General features: G+C 43.3%; 1 protein-coding gene across 1 annotated transcript in view; it reads right to left on the bottom strand.

Moving 5' to 3' along the window:
- Window positions 1-274: 274 nt before the first annotated feature.
- LOC134202093 (matrix metalloproteinase-2-like) overlaps window positions 275-21,886 on the bottom strand; it is a 32,204-nt gene continuing 10,592 nt past the window's right edge. Inside the window, exons 3-9 of the mRNA XM_062677171.1 lie at window positions 15,773-15,888; window positions 8,734-8,895; window positions 8,393-8,679; window positions 7,818-8,327; window positions 702-815; window positions 492-641; window positions 275-424 (exon numbers count right to left, since the gene is read on the bottom strand). Coding sequence (XP_062533155.1) covers window positions 306-424; window positions 492-641; window positions 702-815; window positions 7,818-8,327; window positions 8,393-8,679; window positions 8,734-8,895; window positions 15,773-15,888 — 1,458 coding nt within the window. The 3' untranslated portion in view covers window positions 275-305. The remainder of the gene's footprint in view (window positions 425-491; window positions 642-701; window positions 816-7,817; window positions 8,328-8,392; window positions 8,680-8,733; window positions 8,896-15,772; window positions 15,889-21,886) is intronic.

Here is a 21,886-nt window from a genome sequence, read left to right as displayed (position 1 = left end):
CGCATCTGTGACATGTTTGACAGCCGTTGACCCGAGACTTGACGAACAGCGACGCGCTAGAATGCTGTCAGACTTGAATGCTAGTTAAGCCCCAAACGCAATACAACGGAACGGCGACGGAAACGGAAAATTTGACAGTTAGCCCATATATTTTCTGTCAAATTTGCCGTTTCCGTCGCCGTTCCGTTATATTGCGTTTGGGGCTTTAATTGCGTTCAAGTTTGCATACGATCATAAAAGGCGTTCTTTCGAAATGGCAGTTGGTTTTCTTTAATCGACACATTTATTTCATACACATAACGATATTAAGCGACTCGACAGCCGAGCCATATATTACTGGCCTTTCGGGGGTAGCCTCGTTCAGGTCGCACGCGGTCGTTGTTGTACAGCCAGTAGTAGTTTCCCTTGAAAAAGTATGTCTTCCCTGATTCGACAAATTCGCAATTGCTAATTAGTTTGGACACGTAATTTTCCAATTAGGATCAACTTACCACTGGCAACGGATGTTGCCGCATCCAGATTGGTTGGGATACCGTACCAGCGGTCCATGGACATAGGATAACCCTCGTCCAGTGTCCCGGTTGTATCGTTGAACCGCCAAAATTGATCACCGGCGAACAGATAGGTCTTTTGGTTTTTGGCTGAGACGATTAGTTTAACAATCAGACCATTACACTAGGAAAAAAAATCAGAATACTTACACCAAACCATAGCCGCGTCCACCTTTTCCAAGCTGTCGGGCAAACCGAAATCCGTGATGGGGCGAGCTTCCGGTTGGAGAAAATTGAGTCCGTCAAAAATCCAATAGTTCTTACCTGCATTGGAAAAAAATGATAAATAATATGAAAGTAAATTGTCTGTAGCATGTAATTGAAATGAAGGAGATCCTGTGGTGTGACGTAAACAACAAATCTCGGTTATCGACATCTTTTACTGGTCAAATCCAACAAAGTCCAAATAAGGTCTGTGCAACCATAGTCGAGAACGTTCAATGTTGTATATTTTCACTGGCAGCACCACAGTTCTAATAATGGTGGGGCACTAGCATTTTTGGCGTAATTGGCTCTTATATAATTTGGTGTCAGTAGTAAAAACTATAAAGAAGGCGTTAATCAGTCAAGCGATAAATCATATTTAAAAAAAATCAGGCTGTTTCAAATATTACGGACTTTTTATTGTATTTTATCGCCTTTATCGACTTTTTATTGTATTTTGAAAAGGTCATTAGGATTCTGTTTGGAATATTTTTGCCTTTCTCGTATATGTACTAAGTATACGTAAAGGCTATATGATCGCTCCAAAAACAAACTTTTTATAATAGGCCCGGAGACCCATAGGCCCATAGTGTTATATATTAATCGACTCAGCTCGACGAATTGAGGTGATGTCTTTTTTTTTCTTCCCAAGCAAGGAATCTGCTCAACAGACATCCTGGGTTGTCCAGGAAGTGCGGGGTTAGGGACCACCTCCAACAGCAAACGAGGGAGGCAGGACTACATCCCCGACCCGCTAATCCGTTTCCATTGCCGCCAAGCCCATAGTCCCTTCGGTACAACCAGAAAGTAATGCTTTAAAGGGGGGCTAGTGCACAACGCACCCTCGAGATTAGCTGCGTGTCCTTGCAGCATCGAACATCGTGACTCGCTTTTTTAGAAGACCACCATGGTATCGTGCCAGAGCATTGCCGGCTTTCCAGGTGGCCTTACCACGCCCTATGTCCTCGGAAGGTGGGAAGGGTCGACTTCGGGCCTGCTTCTCTCTGCACGGCTGGTATCAAGAATGATGTTGCCGCGTGCACCCCAAATTGACAACTCTCTGCGATAGGGTCTATTCGCCAACACACAGAGGGACTTGCCGACGCGGTGCCTACGCCTGCCCCAGCCTTGACAAGGACCCCTTTCCGTCCTCAGGCTCGGAACCCGCCAGGTTGACCGACGCCGCGAAAGCGACGATACCATGTTGTTCTTCGCGCGGCCGCTTGTTCGATAAAAGGATCGAGTTCGACCACCGGGCACCGGAATGACCCATGAAGCCAACTCCGAACGCTTGGACCACCTCTTATTTGCGCCTGAACTAGCCATCCTTGAGTCCACGCGCCACCTTCTGTGTAGCTCCGAGACGATTTGGACGATAGCCGATAAAATGGCGTTCCAGCCAACTTCATCTTTACACATCCTCCGAGCTAGGTTGTCCGGGGTAGTGTCCAGACCACATGTAGCAAGCATGTGGTCACGCATTGCGCGAAAACGTGGGCACACGAACAACACGTGTTCCGCCGTATCCTCTAAACATGCGCACACCAAACACTCGGGCGAGGCTGAACAAGCCAGCTGCGTTACTTGCACTGTGATTTTGCAGCACGCTTAAACGCCGGGCACTTCGAACCCCCATGGGGTGCTTGCTGTTCACCGCTTTGCTGGAACAAATCAAACAATTGGGAGGGTTCGTGCAGCATTGTACCTTATGTCCCTCCAATCCGCAGCGTCGGCATAGATTGCTTCTGTCCCATTCCCGATGTCCCAATGCAGTCCCATTGCTTGTGCCCCGGTTCCAGGCACTTGAAGCAAACTTCGGGTTGTTCGTATATGCTCACAGGGCACACCGACCATCCCACCTTGACGTTCCCTAACTTGACTACCTTGGAGACGTCCGCTGCAGATAGCCGAACCAATGCTACCTGCGTCCCTGTCGGACCTTTCCGTAGCCGAACGGCTGCGGTGGGCGTCTCCACTTCACACTGTCGCCGCAGAGCCGTAACGAGCTTTTCGACTTCGGTGATCTCGCCCAGGTCTTTAACCCTTAGATTCACCTCCGTCGTGAGTGCCCTCACCTTGACCGTCTCGCCTAGGACTTCCTCCGCCAACTTCTTGTAGGCGGCGCCCTTTTGCGAGACGCCCCGCTTCAGCTCGATGATCATCTCGCCCATCCGGGTACGTCTTATTCGACGTACGTCAGCGCCGAGTTCACCGAGCTTGACGTCACTCCTCATCGCCTTCAAGACGTCCGAGTACTTAGCCTCGTCCGCCGTGATGACTAGGGCATCGCCCCTAGATAGACTGATAGAATGATAATGATAGAGTGAGAATGAATTAAAGCGAGTCAGTTAGTAAGTGAGTGAGAGAGTGAGAGTGATAGAGTGAGAATGAGTTAGAACGCGTGAGTAAGTAAGCGAGTAAGAGAGAGATGGCCGTCTCACTACTGACTATTTCTCACTTCTCGTTCAAACTACTCAATTTTTACTGCTCACTTTTCACTTCTCACTTCTTTCTACTCATTTCTCACTTTACTCTTCTTACTTCCCATTCTCAATTCCCACGTCTAACTGCTCACTATGAATTTCTTCGCTTCTCACAACCCATTTCTTACATATCATTTTTCACTTCTCATTAGTCAATTTTCCCTTTTCTTTTCTCACTCCTCGTAGCTCACTTCACACCTTTCACTTCTCATTTTTTATTCTCACTACTCACAACACTACCAATTTCTCCCTTCTTACTGCTCAACTCTCACTCCTGAATTCTAATTTTACACTTCTTACTTCTTATTCTCCTTGCTCACTTCTCACTACTTATACTCACTTCTCACTTATCACTTTTCACTTTATACTCACATCTTCACTTTCTGACAACTTATTTGTCACTTCTCATTAGCCACTTTTCACTTTTCCTCTCTCAATCCGCATAACTTACTTCACACTTTTTACTTCTCTTTTTCCACTTCTCGCGTCTCATTTCTCACTTTTCACTTCGAATTTTACACTTCTTATTTTTTTTTCTCACTGCTCCTCCAACCCCTCGAAATAGTTTTCTCGCGACTAGAAAGCTATTCTCACTGTCAGGGATTGAATCCTAAAGAAAAAGAACAAGTCTCTCACTTATCATCCCTGTATACACGCTTAAAATCAATAACACAGAGATATGTTTGCTCCTCCAACCCCTCGAAAGTTCCTCCAGGATGTTTCTCCAGGAATTCCTCCGGAAGTTCCTCCAGGAATTCCTCCGGAAGTTCCTCCAGGAATTCCTCCGGAAATTCCTCCAGGAATTCCTCCGGAAGTTCCTCCAGGAATTCCTCCGGAAGTTCCTCCAGGAATTCCTCCGGAAGTTCCTCCAGGAATTCCTCGGGAAAGTTCCTCCAGGAATTCCTCCGGAAGTTCCTCCAGGAATTCCTCCGGAAGTTCCTCCAGGAATTCCTCCGGAAGTTCCTCCAGGAATTCCTCCGGAAGTTCCTCCAGGAATTCCTCCGGAAGTTCCTCCAGGAATTCCTCCGGAAGTTCCTCCAGGAATTCCTCCGGAAGTTCCTCCAGGAATTCCTCCGGAAGTTCCTCCAGGAATTCCTCCGGAAGTTCCTCCAGGAATTCCTCCGGAAGTTCCTCCAGGAATTCCTCCGGAAGTTCCTCCAGGAATTCCTCCGGAAGTTCCTCCAGGAATTTCCCGGAAGTTCCTCCAGGAATTCCTCCGGAAGTTCCTCCAGGAATTCCTCCGGAAGTTCCTCCAGGAATTCCTCCGGAAGTTCCTCCAGGAATTTCCCGGAAGTTCCTCCAGGAATTCCTCCGGAAGTTCCTCCAGGAATTCCTCCGGAAGTTCCTCCAGGAATTCCTCCGGAAGTTCCTCCAGGAATTCCTCCGGAAGTTCCTCCAGGAATTCCTCCGGAAGTTCCTCCAGGAATTCCTCCGGAAGTTCCTCCAGGAATTCCTCCGGAAGTTCCTCCAGGAATTCCTCCGGAAGTTCCTCCAGGAATTCCTCCGGAAGTTCCTCCAGGATTTCCTCCGGAAGTTCCTCCAGGATTTCCTCCGGAAGTTCCTCCAGGAATTTCCCCGGAAGTTCCTCCAGGAATTCCTACGGAAGTTCTTCCAGGAATTCCTACGGAAGTTCTTCCAGGAATTCCTACGGAAGTTCCTCCAGGAATTCCTACGGAAGTTCCTCCAGGAATTCCTACGGAAGTTCCTCCAGGAATTCCTACGGAAGTTCCTCCAGGAATTCCTACGGAAGTTCCTCCAGGAATTCCTACGGAAGTTCCTCCAGGAATTCCTACGGAAGTTCCTCCAGGAATACCTACGGAAGTCCCTCCAGGAATTCCTACGGAAGTTCCTCCAGGAATTCCTACGGAAGTTCCTCCAGGAATTCCTCTGGAAGTTCCTCCAGGAATTCCTCCGGAAAGTCTCACAAGGAATTTCCCCTGGAAGTCTTTCAAAGAAATTCTCCGGAAGTCCCTCCAGGAATTCCTCCGGAAGTCCCTCCAGGAATTCCTCCGGAAGTCCCTCCAGGAATTCTTCTGGAAGTTCCTCCAGGAAATTCTTCGTGAGTTCCTCCAGGAATTACTCCGGGAGTTCCTCCAGGAATTCCTCCGGATGTTCCTTCAGGAATTCCTCCGGAAGTTCCTCCAGGAATTCCTACGGAAGTTCCTCCAGGATTTCCTCCGGCAGTTCCTCCAGGAATTCCTCCGGAAGTTCCTCCAGGAATTCCTACGGAAGTTCCTCCAGGAATTCCTACGGAAGTTCCTCCAGGAATTCCTACGGAAGTTCCTCCAGGAATTCCTACGGAAGTTCCTCCAGGAATTCCTACGGAAGTTCCTCCAGGAATTCCTACGGAAGTTCCTCCAGGAATTCCTACGGAAGTTCCTCCAGGAATTCCTACGGAAGTTCCTCCAGGAATTCCTACGGAAGTTCCTCCAGGAATTCCTACGGAAGTTCCTCCAGGAATTCCTATGGAAGTTCCTCCAGGAATTCCTCCGGAAGTCCCTCCAGGAATTCTTCCGGAAGTTCATCCAGGAATTCCTTCGTGAGTTCCTTCAAGAATTACTCCGGGAGTTTCTCCAGGAATTCCTCCAGAAGTTCCTCCAGGATTTCTTCCGGAAATTCCTCCAGGAATCCCTCAGGAAGCTCCTCCAGGAATTCTTTCGGAATTTTCCCCAGAAATTCATCTGGAAGATTCAGCAATTTGTCGGGAATTCATCCAGGAATTTCTCTGGAAGTTCCTCCAGAAGTTCCTCCAGAAGTTCCTCCAAGAATTCCTCCGGAAGTTCCTCCAGGAATTCCTCCGGAAGTTCCTCCAGGAATTCCTCCGGTAGTTCTTCCAAGAATGCCTCCGGAAGTTCTTCCAAGAATTCCTCCGGAAGCTCCTTCAGTATTTTTTTCCGAATTTTCACTAGGAATTAATTGGGAAGTTTTGCGAAAGTTCCTTCAGGAATTCCTCTGGCAGCTTCTCCAGGAATTCCTTTTAAAGTTGCGCCAGGAGTTCCTCCAGAAGTTCCTCCGGAAGGTCCTCCAGCAATTCGTCAGTAAATTCCTCTATCATTTCACTTAGAAGTTGCTCCAGGAATTTCTCCAGAAGTTCTTCCAGATTTTTTTCCGACGCTTCCACCAGAAAATAGTTGGGATGTTCCTCCATGCATTCTTCGGGAAGCTTCTTCAAGAATCGTCCTGCAAGAATTCTTCCCGGGATTCCTACAAAAGTTCCATCAAAATTCCTCCAGGAATTCCTCCGAAACTGCGTCAATAATTTCTGCGAAAGTTTCTTTACGACTTCTTCAGGAAGTTTTTAAAATTATTTTTTCGGAAGTTTCTTCAGGAATTTCTTCGAAAGTTCCTTCAGGAATTTCTCTGACCGCTTCTTCAGGAATTTCTCTTAACGTTCTGTCAGGAATTCCTCCACAAGATCCCCCAGAGTTTCCACCGGAAGTTCGTCCGGAAACTCCTTCGTCGTTTGCTTTGAAAGTTGCTCCAGGAATTTCCCCAGAAGTTTGTCCAAAAATTTTTCCGATGGTCCCATCGGAAATTATTTGGTGTGTTCCTCCAGGCATTCTTCGGGAAGCTTCTTCAAGATTTTTTCCGAAACGTCTTTCAAGAAATCGTCCCGAAAATCTTACAAAAGTTCCAATTTCTTTGGAAGTTTCTTTAGGAATTCTTTTTGAAGCTCCTCATGAAGTTCGTCCGTAAGTTCGTAAGTATTTTTCATGAAAATTTTATTAATTGAATTTGAAATAAAATTCTGAAATAATTACAGACCAAAAACTCCATAGAAAATCTATGAGTTGCTTGAAAAACAATGAATTTCTTGTGCTGCTTCTCTTTTTTTGTTTTTAAATGAAAATAAATTTTAAAACTTAAAGAAAATCACCCGGTCATTGGAACCGCAAGTGCTTTTTAGTGAAACTGATCTGTCAAAAACAATTCTATGTCGGTCAAAAGTAAACTTCAGGAACTGTTCAGGTGTCACTTATTTCGAGTTTTATTCGGAAAATGAGACGCAGCCTTAGAAAAAATATTTTTATGTTTGCCTGAGAATACTTGTACAGCAAAATCAGCTCAATGCTAGTTACAGTTGTGGGTAGTCGCCATCTAATAACTTCAGCATACTTGGAAGAAGATAAATGTAAAATAAACTTGACTGAAAATATATGTTTCCGATAGGATGAACTCACTAGTAAAAATGCTCAACAAAATGTACGAAACTGGCTTAATAGTCCTCCAACAGCCATAGGTGTGGCAAAAAAAAATTCGGAGGTGTGAAAAAAATTCCAAGCAGTGGCGCGCCATTTCATTTTTGATGGCAGTGGCGGCGTGAGAAAATCATGGGCGGCGGAGGGGCACAGGTCTACATAATAGTAAACAGTCTTCTGAGCGACTTCTTCATTTGAAGCAATTTTACGACTACCCTTTTCGACGTATAAAAAAACAGTTTCGTTCTGTCAACAGCAAATCAGTTAACTGTCACAAATCATCCATTCATCCAAATCTATCCAAGATGAAAGCCATTAGTTATTTAGGATGTTTAAAAATTAAAGATGTCACAACGCTTCTTACTTTTCTTTAAACCTACCTGAAAAAAGCACCACTCCATTGTCAAACTCCCGCTCGTAAACGGCATCGATGCGTTGCACCTCTCTCGGAAACCCCCGAAACACTTGCCATATTCGCACGGGATAGCCATCCCGAATCCGATACTTTTCCGTCAATCGCCACAAATAGGCCCCTTTGAAGATGAAAACTTCACCCCGCAGCACACCAACCGCATCGAATCCACCCGCGCAAACGTTGGGCATTTGCGTGAACTCCGGCAGCTCCGGCCGGGTGACACCTTCGTAGTGGTGTCTCGTCAGGTGATCGTCCACGGTTGTGTAGTCACCAACGTAGGTGATCGGGATGTCGTACGGCGAAGCGGATGTCGTTGGGACGTCATTGGGGTTGAGAGGTTCCGTCACGAAGTCGGGTAGCCTTGGAGCGGGTTCTGGAGTTACTGCCGGCGTTGTGGGCTCGTCGTATTCTTCTTCGACGATGGTTGCCTCGGTCGGATAGTTGAAGGGTTCGTCTGTGATGTAAGGGTTTTGGACTGCGGGAAACATCAATGTTGCATAAGTCGATTAGTATGGGATAACGCGTTATTGGGAAACTCACTGTAGAGCTTGTATACTGCCAGGATGTCATCGTAGTCTAAGGTTCCTTGTGTAATACCTTTGTAATAGGGAAACATAAGCGAAGAGTACACCGGAGAGTGAGCTAAGCCCAACGAATGACCTAACTCGTGAATTGCAACAGAATAGAAATCCACTCCGTCGGAAAGGTGTGTAGAGTTCTCCTTCCAATTTTCGTCCTCATCAAAATGAATGTCACCTCCATAGGACTGCATTTCGTATGGGTAGAAGGCATGGGCCAGAATGTTTCCCGGGCCATCGAATGGATAGCTAAGGATCTTCATTAGTAACTGTATCATTGGCAAATAGAGGAAACAGACATACTTATCACCATGGTGCCCACTGCCAAAGCCAACTATGATGTCCGCCGAGGGGTCGTACACTCTAACAAACTTTAGGTTGCTGTATTTGGCCCACTCGTTGAAGGCCCGCTGCATAAACTTGGCGACCGCATCCTCACCTACTTTGCTGCTCCAATTGGCAATACTTCATTAAAAACAATGAAAAGGGTTAAATAATTATTGTTAATTAACAGCAATAAATTCATTGCTTTTGTCGCAACAATGTACGAAATCGCGAAAGGTCAATTGATCGTGTGCCCATCTCGGTTTTATGGGATCGATAAATTTGAGTTCACGACTTTCACCTCCCTACAGCACAGCATTGTGGTTGATACTTGCGGCGTTCGCAACTACCCTACAAGCTCAAGGCACCGAAAATTGGAGGTGCAGCAAATTAATTGCACCTGTCGCTCACCTCAAGTTGCTCTTTAGTCATACACGTTGTTCACTTTCGATGTTGATATTGTCGATAAAATTTTGTTTTTTTTTCTTCGAAGGGAGCGGTGAAATATTTGTGAAAAACCGTACGTAAACTCGTGCTCTTCGATAATTTCAATTATACACAGTGAAAGTCTGGGTGTGTTTTGAATTGTGTTGAATTATGTTGGAAGTTGAATGCCTTTATTTTTTAGACTGTCGGTTGGATGAAATGTTCGCACATGAAAGGAACCGCATTCGATTGAATTGTCCATTCTACTATGGACATCATTATAAGTATAGAAAGGGTGTTTTTCGACTGGATGGGATGTGCTGTTCGGAGGATGGCTTTCTCAGTCTGAAGTATCAAAACGATGGTTTAGTTACTTGCCCGACGTTTCGGCCGATGGGTTGTGGCCTTTTTCAAGGGTCGCTAAAACATGTAATTACATTTAACATATAACATGAATACATATAACATAAAACATAAATGTTGAACTCACTATAGTCTATCGTCTATCGTAAATTATTGTTAACCACGTTCGATCAGTGGTAGATAGGGTGCTTTTCATGCTTGCCTGAATGTTGAGTTAATTTGTGATTACAATTTGAAATGTGTGGTAAATTATGTGACTTACTATTTGTAATTTTTGAAAAAATGGTTTAAAAACTGCGTTTGTTTGTTAACATACAACAACTGTAACTGCTATTTCAAAATGGTAGGCACATTAATAATGGGTAATGGTCATCGTTGATGGCTGTGTGTCGTGATCATTATTTTGGGTAATTTGATCATGGTTGCATGCAACATTTGGCATATTGATATTGTTAGGATGTGTGAGTGTTCTTCTTAATGTCGACTTTTGTATAGTGTGCAACAGACCAGCGTAAGTGGTACTAAGACCTTGCACATCTGTACGATGGTTAACAGTATTGGTGTTGTAGGAAATATGACACATTTCTAATACGGGGAGAGATGATGATCTGTTGGTCTTATCTAGAATTTTGAGATGTGTTAGGTTGAACGTATGTTTTTCTTCAATGACATGTTTCATAAGAGCTGTTTTGGCACTCGATACTAAATCTTCTTCTGTATGTGTGTTGCTGTTTTGGACTGATTTTAAGTGTTCGTTTATATTGCTTTTGTGTCCACTAATACGTGTTTTGAGCTGATTTCTCGTCATACCAATGTATGTAATACGAAACAACGACCAAACCATATCCACCCGTTGGTATGCAAAGCCCATCTCGTCTGGAAGATTCCTCAATTACCACTCGTTTCATCCCATCACAATGAAGATCAACGTTGCAGAAAATTTCGCGAAGAGAGTTATGACCCTAACAACAGATCCATCGACACAAAAAGGTTCCAACACCATCTTCCAACAACTACGCCAGAACAACTATCCATCTGCCCTTATCAATAGACTTATCAACCGAGTCAAATCTACCATGGTCAACCTACAACCTTATAATCGACAGCATAACCATAGCCACACAGATGACACCACCGACACAACACCGCAACTGGAATCTCCAACCAACATACCACCCACCATCCCTCAGCAAAACAACATTCTGCAGCCAACAGCAACCCGTCTAGAATATAGAAGCATTCCATACATCGCACACCTTAGTCCAACCATAGCCAGCATCCTGAAAAATGATTATAAAAATGTTAAAATCGCTTACAAAACACTTTGTAAAACCCAAAACATCCTACGACCAGTCAAAGATTCCGTTGATGTTCTCGACCAATGCAATGTTATTTACAGTCTATCATGCGAAGACTGCCAAAAAACATACATTGGTATGACGAGAAATCAGCTCAAAACACGTATTAGTGGACACAAAAGCAATATAAACGAACACTTAAAATCAGTCCAAAACAGCAACACACATACAGAAGAAGATTTAGTATCGAGTGCCAAAACAGCTCTTATGAAACATGTCATTGAAGAAAAACATACGTTCAACCTAACACATCCCAAAATTCTAGATAAGACCAACAGATCATCATCTCTCCCCGTATTAGAAATGTGTCATATTTCCTACAACACCAATACTGTTAACCATCGTACAGATGTGCAAGGTCTTAGTACCACTTACGCTGGTCTGTTGCACACTATACAAAAGTCGACATTAAGAAGAACACTCACACATCCTAACAATATCAATATGCCAAATGTTGCATGCAACCATGATCAAATTACCCAAAATAATGATCACGACACACAGCCATCAACGATGACCATTACCCATTATTAATGTGCCTACCATTTTGAAATAGCAGTTACAGTTGTTGTATGTTAACAAACAAACGCAGTTTTTAAACCATTTTTTCAAAAAAATTACAAATAGTAAGTTACATAATTTACCACACATTTCAAATTGTAATCACAAATTAACTCAATATTCAGGCAAGCATGAAAAGCACCCTATCTACCACTGATCGAACGTGGTTAACAATAATTTACGATAGACGATAGACTATAGTGAGTTCAACATTTATGTTTTATGTTATATGTATTCATGTTATATGTTAAATGTAATTACATGTTTTAGCGACCCTTGAAAAAGGCCACAACCCATCGGCCGAAACGTCGGGCAAGTAACTAAACCATCGTTTTGATACTTCAGACTGAGAAAGCCATCCTCCGAACAGCATTATAAGTATAGTTTATTTAACCCATTTAGGCCCACGGGGTCATATATGACCCCAAAAGAAAAATGGATGTATAAAATCGCACGATGGATAAAAGTGCACACTGTCTTCAGCAAAATTGCTTGAAACTAGCTCCCCTATCAGGGAAATATATCAGACAGGGCTAACTAAGGCCTAAAACCTAGATCGTCCTGAACACGGTGAAGTTAGGAAAGGGAAAATATTAGGTATATTTGAAGCGAATGGACTTGTTTTAAAATAAGATTTTTATTCTAACGTATCCGTAGAGTTATCGTGATATACAACAAACTATCCTCAAAGCTTCAATATGCATTCAGTTGTATCCATTACAGCCCCTGGGAGGACAAAAGATATCCTAAGATAGTTTTGACATATTTTGAGTCACCCAAACTGTTCTTGAGATCGGGACTTGAGATCTACAGCTAAAATAAGTGCATTCAGTTATATCCATTACAGCTCCTAGGAGATTTCCCGGCTAAAAAATGCGATACTTGGAAAATTCTTATTATCCAAACTGTCTTGTAGCACAGAATCTACGTTCTTAAGCTTGCAAAATAGCGTATATTGCCATTCAATTTCTTGATTTACATTCAACTCTGTTCATCACATCTATTGGAAGAAGACAAAACCGATAGATTGATCTGATATATTATGAGTAATCCAAACTGTTCTTGTGTTTGTGTTTGTGTTTTTTTCTTTACACAATATTTTTATACATCTCCTGGGAGTATAAAATGGATCGGCAGATAGTATAAATTAGACCTCTTCATGTTTTCAAAAAGTATCGAAAATTTAACCGGTCAGCCCAGAATCACAATTCTTATGCTAAAATAAGTCTCCTGTCAAATTTTCAGCTAATTCGGATAAAATTTCGAGGTGGCTCAAGTCAATTTAGTGTTTTGGGGCTATTTTCAATTTTGGAAAAAATCCAACAAGAAATATAAACGTCGAAAACTATCGCGACAACCTCTATACGGAAGCTTTTGGTGTGCTCTACAAATCTTGCGAACATTGCTATTCGTTCCGTTCACGTTTTGTCCATGTAAAAGTGATTTTCAAGCTTTTAAGTGCATAAAAATACTGTTTCCCCCAAAAGTCGTTGTTCTACAAAATTCTTGAATTTATGACAAATGATTGCTAATTTATTATATTATTATTCCTATTTTTTCCCTGAAAATTTGAGTAATATAATTGTCGATGTATGATTTACCGTTAAATTCTTAAAAATCAGAAGCTGAACATTTGTCACAAATTTGCACGTTACGATTTCTTCAAAAAAGTGGTTCGAACAAAACATAAATCAAATCATATGATATTTGATGCTTACAACAAACGACTTCCAAATTTTGATAATTTCACCATATGTCTGCATGCTTTTAACATTGAATGCATCGTAGTAACAAGTGAAATCGAAGCTTCTTTGTTTGAACAACTTGTTTGAAGAAATCTCAGCGTGCAAATTTATGACAAATGTTCAGCTTCTGATTTTTAAGAATTTAACGGTAAATCGCACATCGACAAATATATTACTCAAATTTTCAGGGAAAAAAGAGGAATAATAATATAATAAATTAGCAATCATTTGTCATAAATTCAAGAATTTTGTAGAACAACGACTTTTGGGGGAAACAGTGTTTTTATGCACTTAAAAGCTCGAAAATCACTTTAACATGATCAAAACGTGAACGGGACGAATCGCAATGTTCACAAGACTTGTAGAGCACACCGAAATCTCCCGTATAGAGATTGTTGCGATAGGTTTCGCCGGTAATATCTCTTGTTAGATTTTTTACAAAATTGAAAATAGCCCAAAACACTAAATCAACTTGAGCCACCTCGAAATTTCATCCAAATTAGCTGAAAATTTGACAGGAGACTTATTTTAGCATAAGAATTGTTATTATGGGCAGACCGGTTGAATTTTCGATACTTTTTGAAAACATGAAGAGGTCTAGTATAAATGTTCTAAGTTATCCAAACTATCCTTGAGATGCAGTCAACAGTTGTAGCCATGGCTTTTTGCACTACTCAAGCTTTTGATGCGTATTCAACTATATGCATTGCATCTCCTGGAATTCTACAAACATCGTTATACAGTTTTGGATTTTCTAGCTCATCTAAACTATACTTTCAACTAGAGATCTACAGTTGCTAAGAAATATTTTCCCAACGCTGCTATATGTATGTGATTATTAAAATTGTTGTAGATCGCAAGTTCTGAGCTTAAGGGCGCTTTAGCTGGCCCAGGATATCCCGAAACCATCCGACCATGTCTTTTGATGTCCAAAAATATGTTATGGATACTACACTGGCCCAGGAAACTAAAAGTTGTCGAATTCCACGGGGCACCCCCCAGGATTGTGTCTTTTGGTGAGAAAATCAATCTCTGAAAATTTCTGCTCAATCACTTGTTGCATAAGCTGGCGCATTTGATTTGAAGTTTGTATGGGGATTTCAGTCAAAATATATAGGAACGGCGGTTGGTATGTTACAGAACAATTCCACAGAACATTGTAGGATGATTAAATGAACTTTCATTTACCTAGTTTTCGGCTGATTTATTAGGGGCTTATTTGTGTACTTTTTAATTTATTGATCGGATTATTGATCGAATCGAGTCAGCTGAAAAGTATATAAAAGTTCATTTAATCATCGTGCAAGCGATTGAGCTGAAATTTTCAGAGATTGATTTTCTCACCAAAAGACACATTCCTGGGGGGTGCCCCGTGGAATTCGACAATATTTTTTTCTCCCCATACTAAGCTGGGCCAGTCTGGACACGGTTGAATGCATATTCAAGCTTGGAGTGAAGAAAAAACCAAGTGTCGTGTCTATAGTTCGCAAGCTCTGGACTCAAGGACGGTTTGGATGACCCAGGATATCCCAAAACCATCTCACTATGGCTCTTGATCTTCAGGAATATGTTATGGACATGGTTGAATACATATACAAGCTTGTTTCGTGGCTGTATATCGCAAGTTCTGGACTCAAGGTTAGTTCGGATGACTCAGGATATCCCAAAGTCATTTCACTATGTCTCTTGATCTTCAAGAATATGTTATGGATATGGTTGAATTTGACGAAAAAAGCAAGTGTCGTGGCTTCGATCGCAAGTTGTGGCCTCAAGGACGGTTTGGATGACCTAGGATATCCTAAAACCATCTGATTATGTCCCTTGATCTCCAGGAATATGTTATGGATATGGTTGAATGCATATCTAAGCTTGGAATGACAAAAAAAAGCTTGTGTTGTGGCTGTCGATCGCAAGTTCTGAACTCAAGGACAGTTTGGATGGTCAGCACACCCCAAAAATTTTTTTTTTCAACTTGTTTTATTATTTCTCCATTATTAATCACGAAAATAAATGGAATATATCAAATTTATTGGGTAACGCCGCTTGGAAAATTTGGTCCTGAAAGGGTTAAGCATTGCCATCCGAAAAATTTGCCAAATTTGTCATTTTTGATATTATTTTGATTATAAGGAGCGGAATAGTTCATTCGATACTTAGTCGGCACTGGTTGTAGTAGTCTCCAAATAAACAATTTAATGGTTGTGAAAAGCAGTAAGCAATACTGGGAAAAGTAAACTTGTCAGCCATATCGTATATAGAAGGTCATCCGACCAAAGCTCACATTTGAAAAAAAAAACACGATAAGCAGTAACAGAGCATGCTTATGGCTGAACCTACATTTAACGCATAATATGAGCCTGTAGCTATTTAAAGCCTGCAGTTGCAGGTGTGACTCCTCTGAAGAATTGGTACTGGGAGCTCTGACTTAGAATGCTGATCGAATGTGGAAGTTACTTGTTCCCTGTTCTGAAAAAACATTGTTAACATGTTTGAACTGTTTGAATCTAGGGTTCCTGAGTGTTATATTTCGCAGTTAAGCAATCGACATTCGTTTAGTCTACTTACAAATAGGTTATTTTCCGCTTTCTCCAACTCTCGGACCCGATCACGTACCGTCGGTGTCGCATCGATTGATCGTGCGGCATCTGGTCCACAACGCCGCAGCGTGGTGATGACATTAGCTGAAAAATGAAGCAATGTTGTATTTCCGCTTTGGTGGTAACCTAAATTCGCGTTATAATACATATTGGGGGGATAAAACAAAACACACCTCCCCGTGAACGACGAGTTCTACACTACAGGGTGCGGCGGTAAATAAATCCGAAAATTGGTTCTATTTCTTTTAAATTTCTTTTGAACTGCTCCAAGCAATAATCTCAACATTTTCGAGTTCAGTTATTATTATAAGGTCCTTTGAAACAAATTTACTTAATGTGTGCTTTATTTTTATTGTTAATATCATCAAGACGACGCCGGAGTTAGAACACGCCTCTCGAACCTAGTCCTCAAACATCGACTGCCATGTGCATGTTATGGCTGACGATTGGGTCTTCAGACAAGGGTGAGATGATTTGCAGGCTCGTGCTTCAACATACGCCCCAATCGTATAGCCCAACGGATCAAGATCCGGTCTGCTAGGGGGCCACAAATCTTTCGACCAAAATATCATGTTGTTCTTCAGCCATTCATTGTTGGACGTGTGACACGGCGCTCCATCATGTTGTAGGATAACGTTTTGATCCTCGGAGAAATTGGTCTTCCCCCAGGGAGGCACTTGGTCCTTTAAAATACCGATAAACAAATTCGGTATTGATTTTAACCCCAACATCAATGAAAACATGCGGCAGTTTCAAACCATTGGACGCCCCCAAGCTAAACATCATGACACCAGCTGGATTGGTTTGGAATTTAAACTACACTTTCTCCAGAAGATTCGCATTTTTTTACGGTGGAATGAATCGGTCCGTGTGGCCTTTGGCGTCAGCATGAAAGGCTTTCGCGTCGGAAAACAGGATTATAATTTTATCCATCTTCAACAAAGAAAGCAATATTTTTGAACGAGTCACTCGTAGTTCATATACCCGGTCCTTAATCAAGTGGCGTTTCACTCAAGCTTTGGAAGGTACATGCAAGTCTTCTTTGATGGTTTTCGCATGGATTTCTCAGAAATTTTGACTTCCTTGGCAAGTTTTCTGATGGATCGCACCAGGTTGCGAGCAACGTTTTCACGAGCCGATTTGATCACGTTTAGCATTCGTGGTCCACGTGGCACGCACATCCACTTCACGACTTCCGCAGCTTAGACACATCATGCAGAGACATTTTAAGACGATAAACTGTGGCCAAGATACTCCTACCACCATAGCAATCTCATTCGGCGTCTTCAGGGCGAGCAACAAACTAGTAATCACTTTTTGAGGTACATTTTTATAAATTTGCAATACAACAATTACAATCTCTTGGTGCGGCATTTGAAAGTAAACATAAACAAATTTACTTTCAAGAAAAATTAGTCAGTAGCTACTCGAATTAATCCAATATTGAAGTTTAAACATTTTCGCATTATTTTCTGCCGCACCCTGTATAACTTTCATCTAATCAGTGAGTAAGTAAGCCGTCTCTTTCTCCTAAAGGAATTTTTTTTTTCATATTCCGTTGAAAGTGGGACTAACATGTTTAGTACAGTAGACGTTCGATAGCTGTAAGTCATTTAACTGCAATACTTTTTAACTGCAATTCGATAGTTGCAACAGTTTTGCAGTTATCGGACCGCTAAACTTCAAACTGATATCAAACTCAATGATAGCTGCATTGCGCTGCACATTTAGATACACTTTTATTGCATCTGACGTCGATTAACAACCGTTTGACGTCTAGAATGCGTTGCAGTTATCGAACGGCATTCGTTAACTGAAAAGTAAACATTTTGCAGTTATCGAACGGCTACTGTAGTCCCTCTTTTTACGGAAATCAAGTGAAATCCCTGACCCGCAGTCTGTGGAGGGTCCATAAATCGTCCTCCACCTAATTTTACCACCTAGCTTGCTGCGCGCCTTGCCTTCTTATGCCTATCAGATCGTTGTCGAGAACCATTTTCACCGGGTTATTGTCCGACATTCTGGCTACGTGCCCGGCCCACCGCAGTCGTCCGATTTTCGCGGTGTGAACGATGGATGGTTCTCCCGACAGCTGATGCAACTCGTGGCACCCCACCATAGATGGTACGCAGCACTTTCCTTTCGAAAACTCCGAGTGCGCGTTGGTCCTCCACGAGCATCGTCCAGGTCTCGTGTCCGTAGAGGACTACCGGTCTAATGGGCGTTTTGTTGATTGTCAGTTTGGTACGGCGGTGAACTCTATTCGATCGGAGCGTCTTGCGGAGTCGGCAGTCACCAGTGAGCCCAAGTACACAAATTCTTCTACCACCTCGATTTCGTCACCACCGATGCCAACTCGCGGTGGGTGGCTCTCATTGTCTTCTCTTGAACCTCTTCCTATCATGTACTTCGTCTTCGACGTGTTGATGACTAGTCCGATCCGCTTGACTTCCCTTTTCAGTCTGATGTAGGCTTCCTCCATCTTCTCAAAGTTACGTGCCATAATATCTATGTCGTCGGCGAAACCAAATAGCTGGACGGACTTATTGAAAATTGTACCACTCGTGTTAATCCCTGCTAATATAAAGGGGTAATACGCCCTTCCAAAGCGCTGTTGAATAGCAGACACGAAAGACAATCACCTTGCCGTAACCCTCTGCGGGTTCCGAAGGGACTCGAGAATGCCCCTGAAACTTGAACTACTTACATCACCCGATCTGTCGTCGCTTTGATCAACCGTGTCAGTTTATCCGGAAATCCGTTTTCGTGCATTAGCTGCCATAGCTGGTCCCGATAGATTGTATCATAAGCGGCTTTGAAGTCGATGAATAGCTGATGTGTGGGCACGTTGTATTCGCGGCATTTCTGCAGTACTTGGCGAATGGCGAACACCTGGTCCGTGGTGGAGCGTTCGCCCATAAAACCCGCCTGGTACTGCCCCACGAACTCCCTTGCAATTGGTGCTAGTCGACGGCATAAAATTTAGGAGAGTACCTTGTAGGCGGCGTTCAGCAATGTGATTGCGCGGTAGTTGCTACAATCCAGCTTATCGGCTTACACGACACCTTCCATCCACTCCTGCGGCAAAACTTCCTCCTCCCAAATCTTGGTAATGACCCAGTGCAGCGCTCTAGCCAGTGCCTCACCACCGTGTTTAAACAGCTCTCCTGGTAGTTGGTCAACCCCAGGAGCTTTGTTGTTCTTCAATCGGCCAATCTTCTCCTGGATTTCCTGGAGTTCCGGAGCCGGTAGAATTATGTCCTGCGCGCGTTCCCCCAGGTCCATCACCATACCGCCATCTTCGTCTGCCACATCGCCATTCAGGTGTACTTCGTAGTGCTGCCACCACCTTTGGATCATTTCACGCTCGTTCGTAAGAAGGTTCCCGTTTATGTCCTTGCACATATCAGGCTGTGGCACGTGGCCCTTACGTGAATGGTTTAACTTCTCATAGAACTATCGTGTGTTATAAGCGCGGTACAGTTGATCCGTTTCTTCACGGTCTTGATCTTCCTGCTGGCGCTTTTTCTTTCGGAAAATCGAGTTTTGTCTGTTCCGCGCCTGTTTATATCGTGCCTCGTTCGCCTTCGTGCGGTGTTGCAGCAATCTCGCCCATGCTGCATTCTTCTCTTCTACTAACTGCTCACATTCCGTGTCATACCAGTCATTTCTCTGATCCGGGGGCACCGTGCCAAGTGCAGCGCTTGCGGTGCTACCAATGGCGGATCGAATATCTCTCCAGCCCTCTTCAAGAGACGCTGCGCCTAGCTGTTCTTCCGTTAGGAGTGTCACTTCTAGCTGCTGCGCGTAGTCTTGGGCTAGTCTACCGTCTTGTAGCCGCCCAATGTTAACAGCGGCGTCCGACTTCGACGCGTGTTGATCACCGTCGAGAGTTTTGAGCGCAGACATACTGCAACGAGGTAGTGGTCGGATTCAATATCTGCGGTAAGTGCGAACGTTCGTGATGTCGGAGAAGAATTTACCGTCGATTAGAACGTGGTTGATTTGGTTTTCTGTTTCTTGGTTAGGTGATCTTTATGTGGCCTTGTGGATATTTTTGCGGGGAAAGAAGGTGGTTCGAACTACCATTCCGCGGGAGGATGCGAAATTTATGCATAGTTGGCCGTTATCATTCGATACGGTGTGCAGACTATCCGGTCCGATGACCGGTATATACATTTCCTCCCTTCCTACCTGTGAGTTCATGTCACCGATGATGATTTTGACGTCCCGCAGTGGGCATCCATCGTATGTCTGCTCCAGTTGTGCGTAGAACGCTTCTTTCTCGTCGTCGGGTCTCCCTTCGTGTGGGCAGTGCACATTGATGATGCTATAGTTGAAGAAACGGCCTTTTATCCTCAGCTTGCACATCCTTGCGTTGATTGGCTGCCACTCAATCACGCGTTGGCGCATCTTACCCAGCACTATGAAGCCGGTTCCCAGCTCGTTGGTGGTGCCACAGCTTTGGTAGAAGGTAGCCGCTCGATGCCCGCTTTTCCACACTTTCTGTCCTGTCCAGCAAATCTCCTGCAGCGCCCCGACGTTGAAGTTGCGGGGATGTAATTCATCGTAGATCATCCTGTCGCAACCTGCGAAACCTAGCGACTTGCAGTTCCATGTTCCAAGCTTCCAATCGTGATCCTTTATTCGTCGCCTAGGTCTTTGTCGATTATATCGAGTCGTTTTATCTCTTATATTCTTCGTAATTATTGGTTTTACAGGCGGCTGATTGGGCCTGCCAAACCTCCTGTCTCGTCGGAGGGCCGTTCCGTCCGGTCTGTTTTATGTCCCACCTGACACCAGGAGTTGCTTGTGCACTTTGTGCGGCACACGGTCGCCTTGGTGGGACCTACTTGCGTATACATGCAGCTTTTTATAGGAATTTAATAGGGCCCACTGTCAAACCCCACCGCATCCTAGGCAAGCCCCACAACTCGCAGATGGCCTGGTTGCCTGGGGAGGGATCGTCAAGCCCTTGGACATAGTCCCTGCTGCCCAATCAAGTAGACGTGCAATGCTTTTTTATATTATGCTTAGGTAATCCTGCCCAGTTCAAAGCAATCAAATGACTTATAGTCAATTTTTCTGCGTGCTCTATAATGACATTCTAGAATGCGCGAAACAACGGCTTCCAAAATATGTTCGACATCTATCGAAACCCTTCCCAACAGATCCTTGGATACCAGCCGAGAAACGTTGTACTGATCTTTCAGCATTTCTATACACTGAAGGCTATCCAAAGGTCGTCAAATCTACAATCAAGTAGGAGCGCAATGCTTGTTTCAAGTCAAGCTCATGTCATCCTGCCCTGTTCAAAGAAATCATATGACTCATTGGAAATTTTTCTACGTGCGCCATAATGGCATTCTAACTGCGCGAAATGTTCTGAAGTTCAGCTCGTAAGGGTCTGTTCACAAATAACGTAGCGCAAAAATCCGAGTTTTTGACCCCCTCCCTCCCCCTCGTAACAAAAAGTAACATTGTTGGTTCCCCCTCCCTCCCCCGTATAACGCGTAACTATGAAAATTTTAAAGGCAGATTTTTTCCCTGTCTAAAGCATATGGGTTTTGGTATTTTTTTAACACTGTTATAATAGGAATGCCACATGATCAAAAACCAAGAATATTAAGAATGCAGCTAGTAGAAATGCAATTTGCGACCATGACCATGCAATTAGTTTTTGGGCATATCAAATAAATTGAACTGTGTTGAACTGAATTGAAAATGCAATTGCTTTATATTAAAACTCTCTGGGTTGCCTCTATTAACTTTGGCTTTGGTTTGGAAGATTTAATCATGAAATACAATACCAATAAAAACGTTTGAAATAAATTTTCATTCGCGTTATGCGTAACATTTGGTAGTACCCACTCCCTCCCCCATCTTTTGGTGTAACAAAGTATAACGCAAGTTGGACCTTCCCCCTCCCCCCAAAAGCGTTACGTAATTTGTGAACAGACCCTAATACCTACGTAATAACGGCCTCCAAAATGTTTCGGCAGCTATCAAAACCCCTCCCCAACAGATCATCGGAAACCTGCCAAGAAATGGTATACCAATCTTTCTGGATTTCAATTTACTG

The sequence above is a fragment of the Armigeres subalbatus genome, chromosome 1, assembly GCF_024139115.2.
Source record: "Armigeres subalbatus isolate Guangzhou_Male chromosome 1, GZ_Asu_2, whole genome shotgun sequence".
Lineage (NCBI taxonomy): Eukaryota > Metazoa > Arthropoda > Insecta > Diptera > Culicidae > Armigeres > Armigeres subalbatus.
Note: the sequence above shows the minus strand (reverse complement) of the source record. Positions and strands in the feature narration are given on the sequence as shown.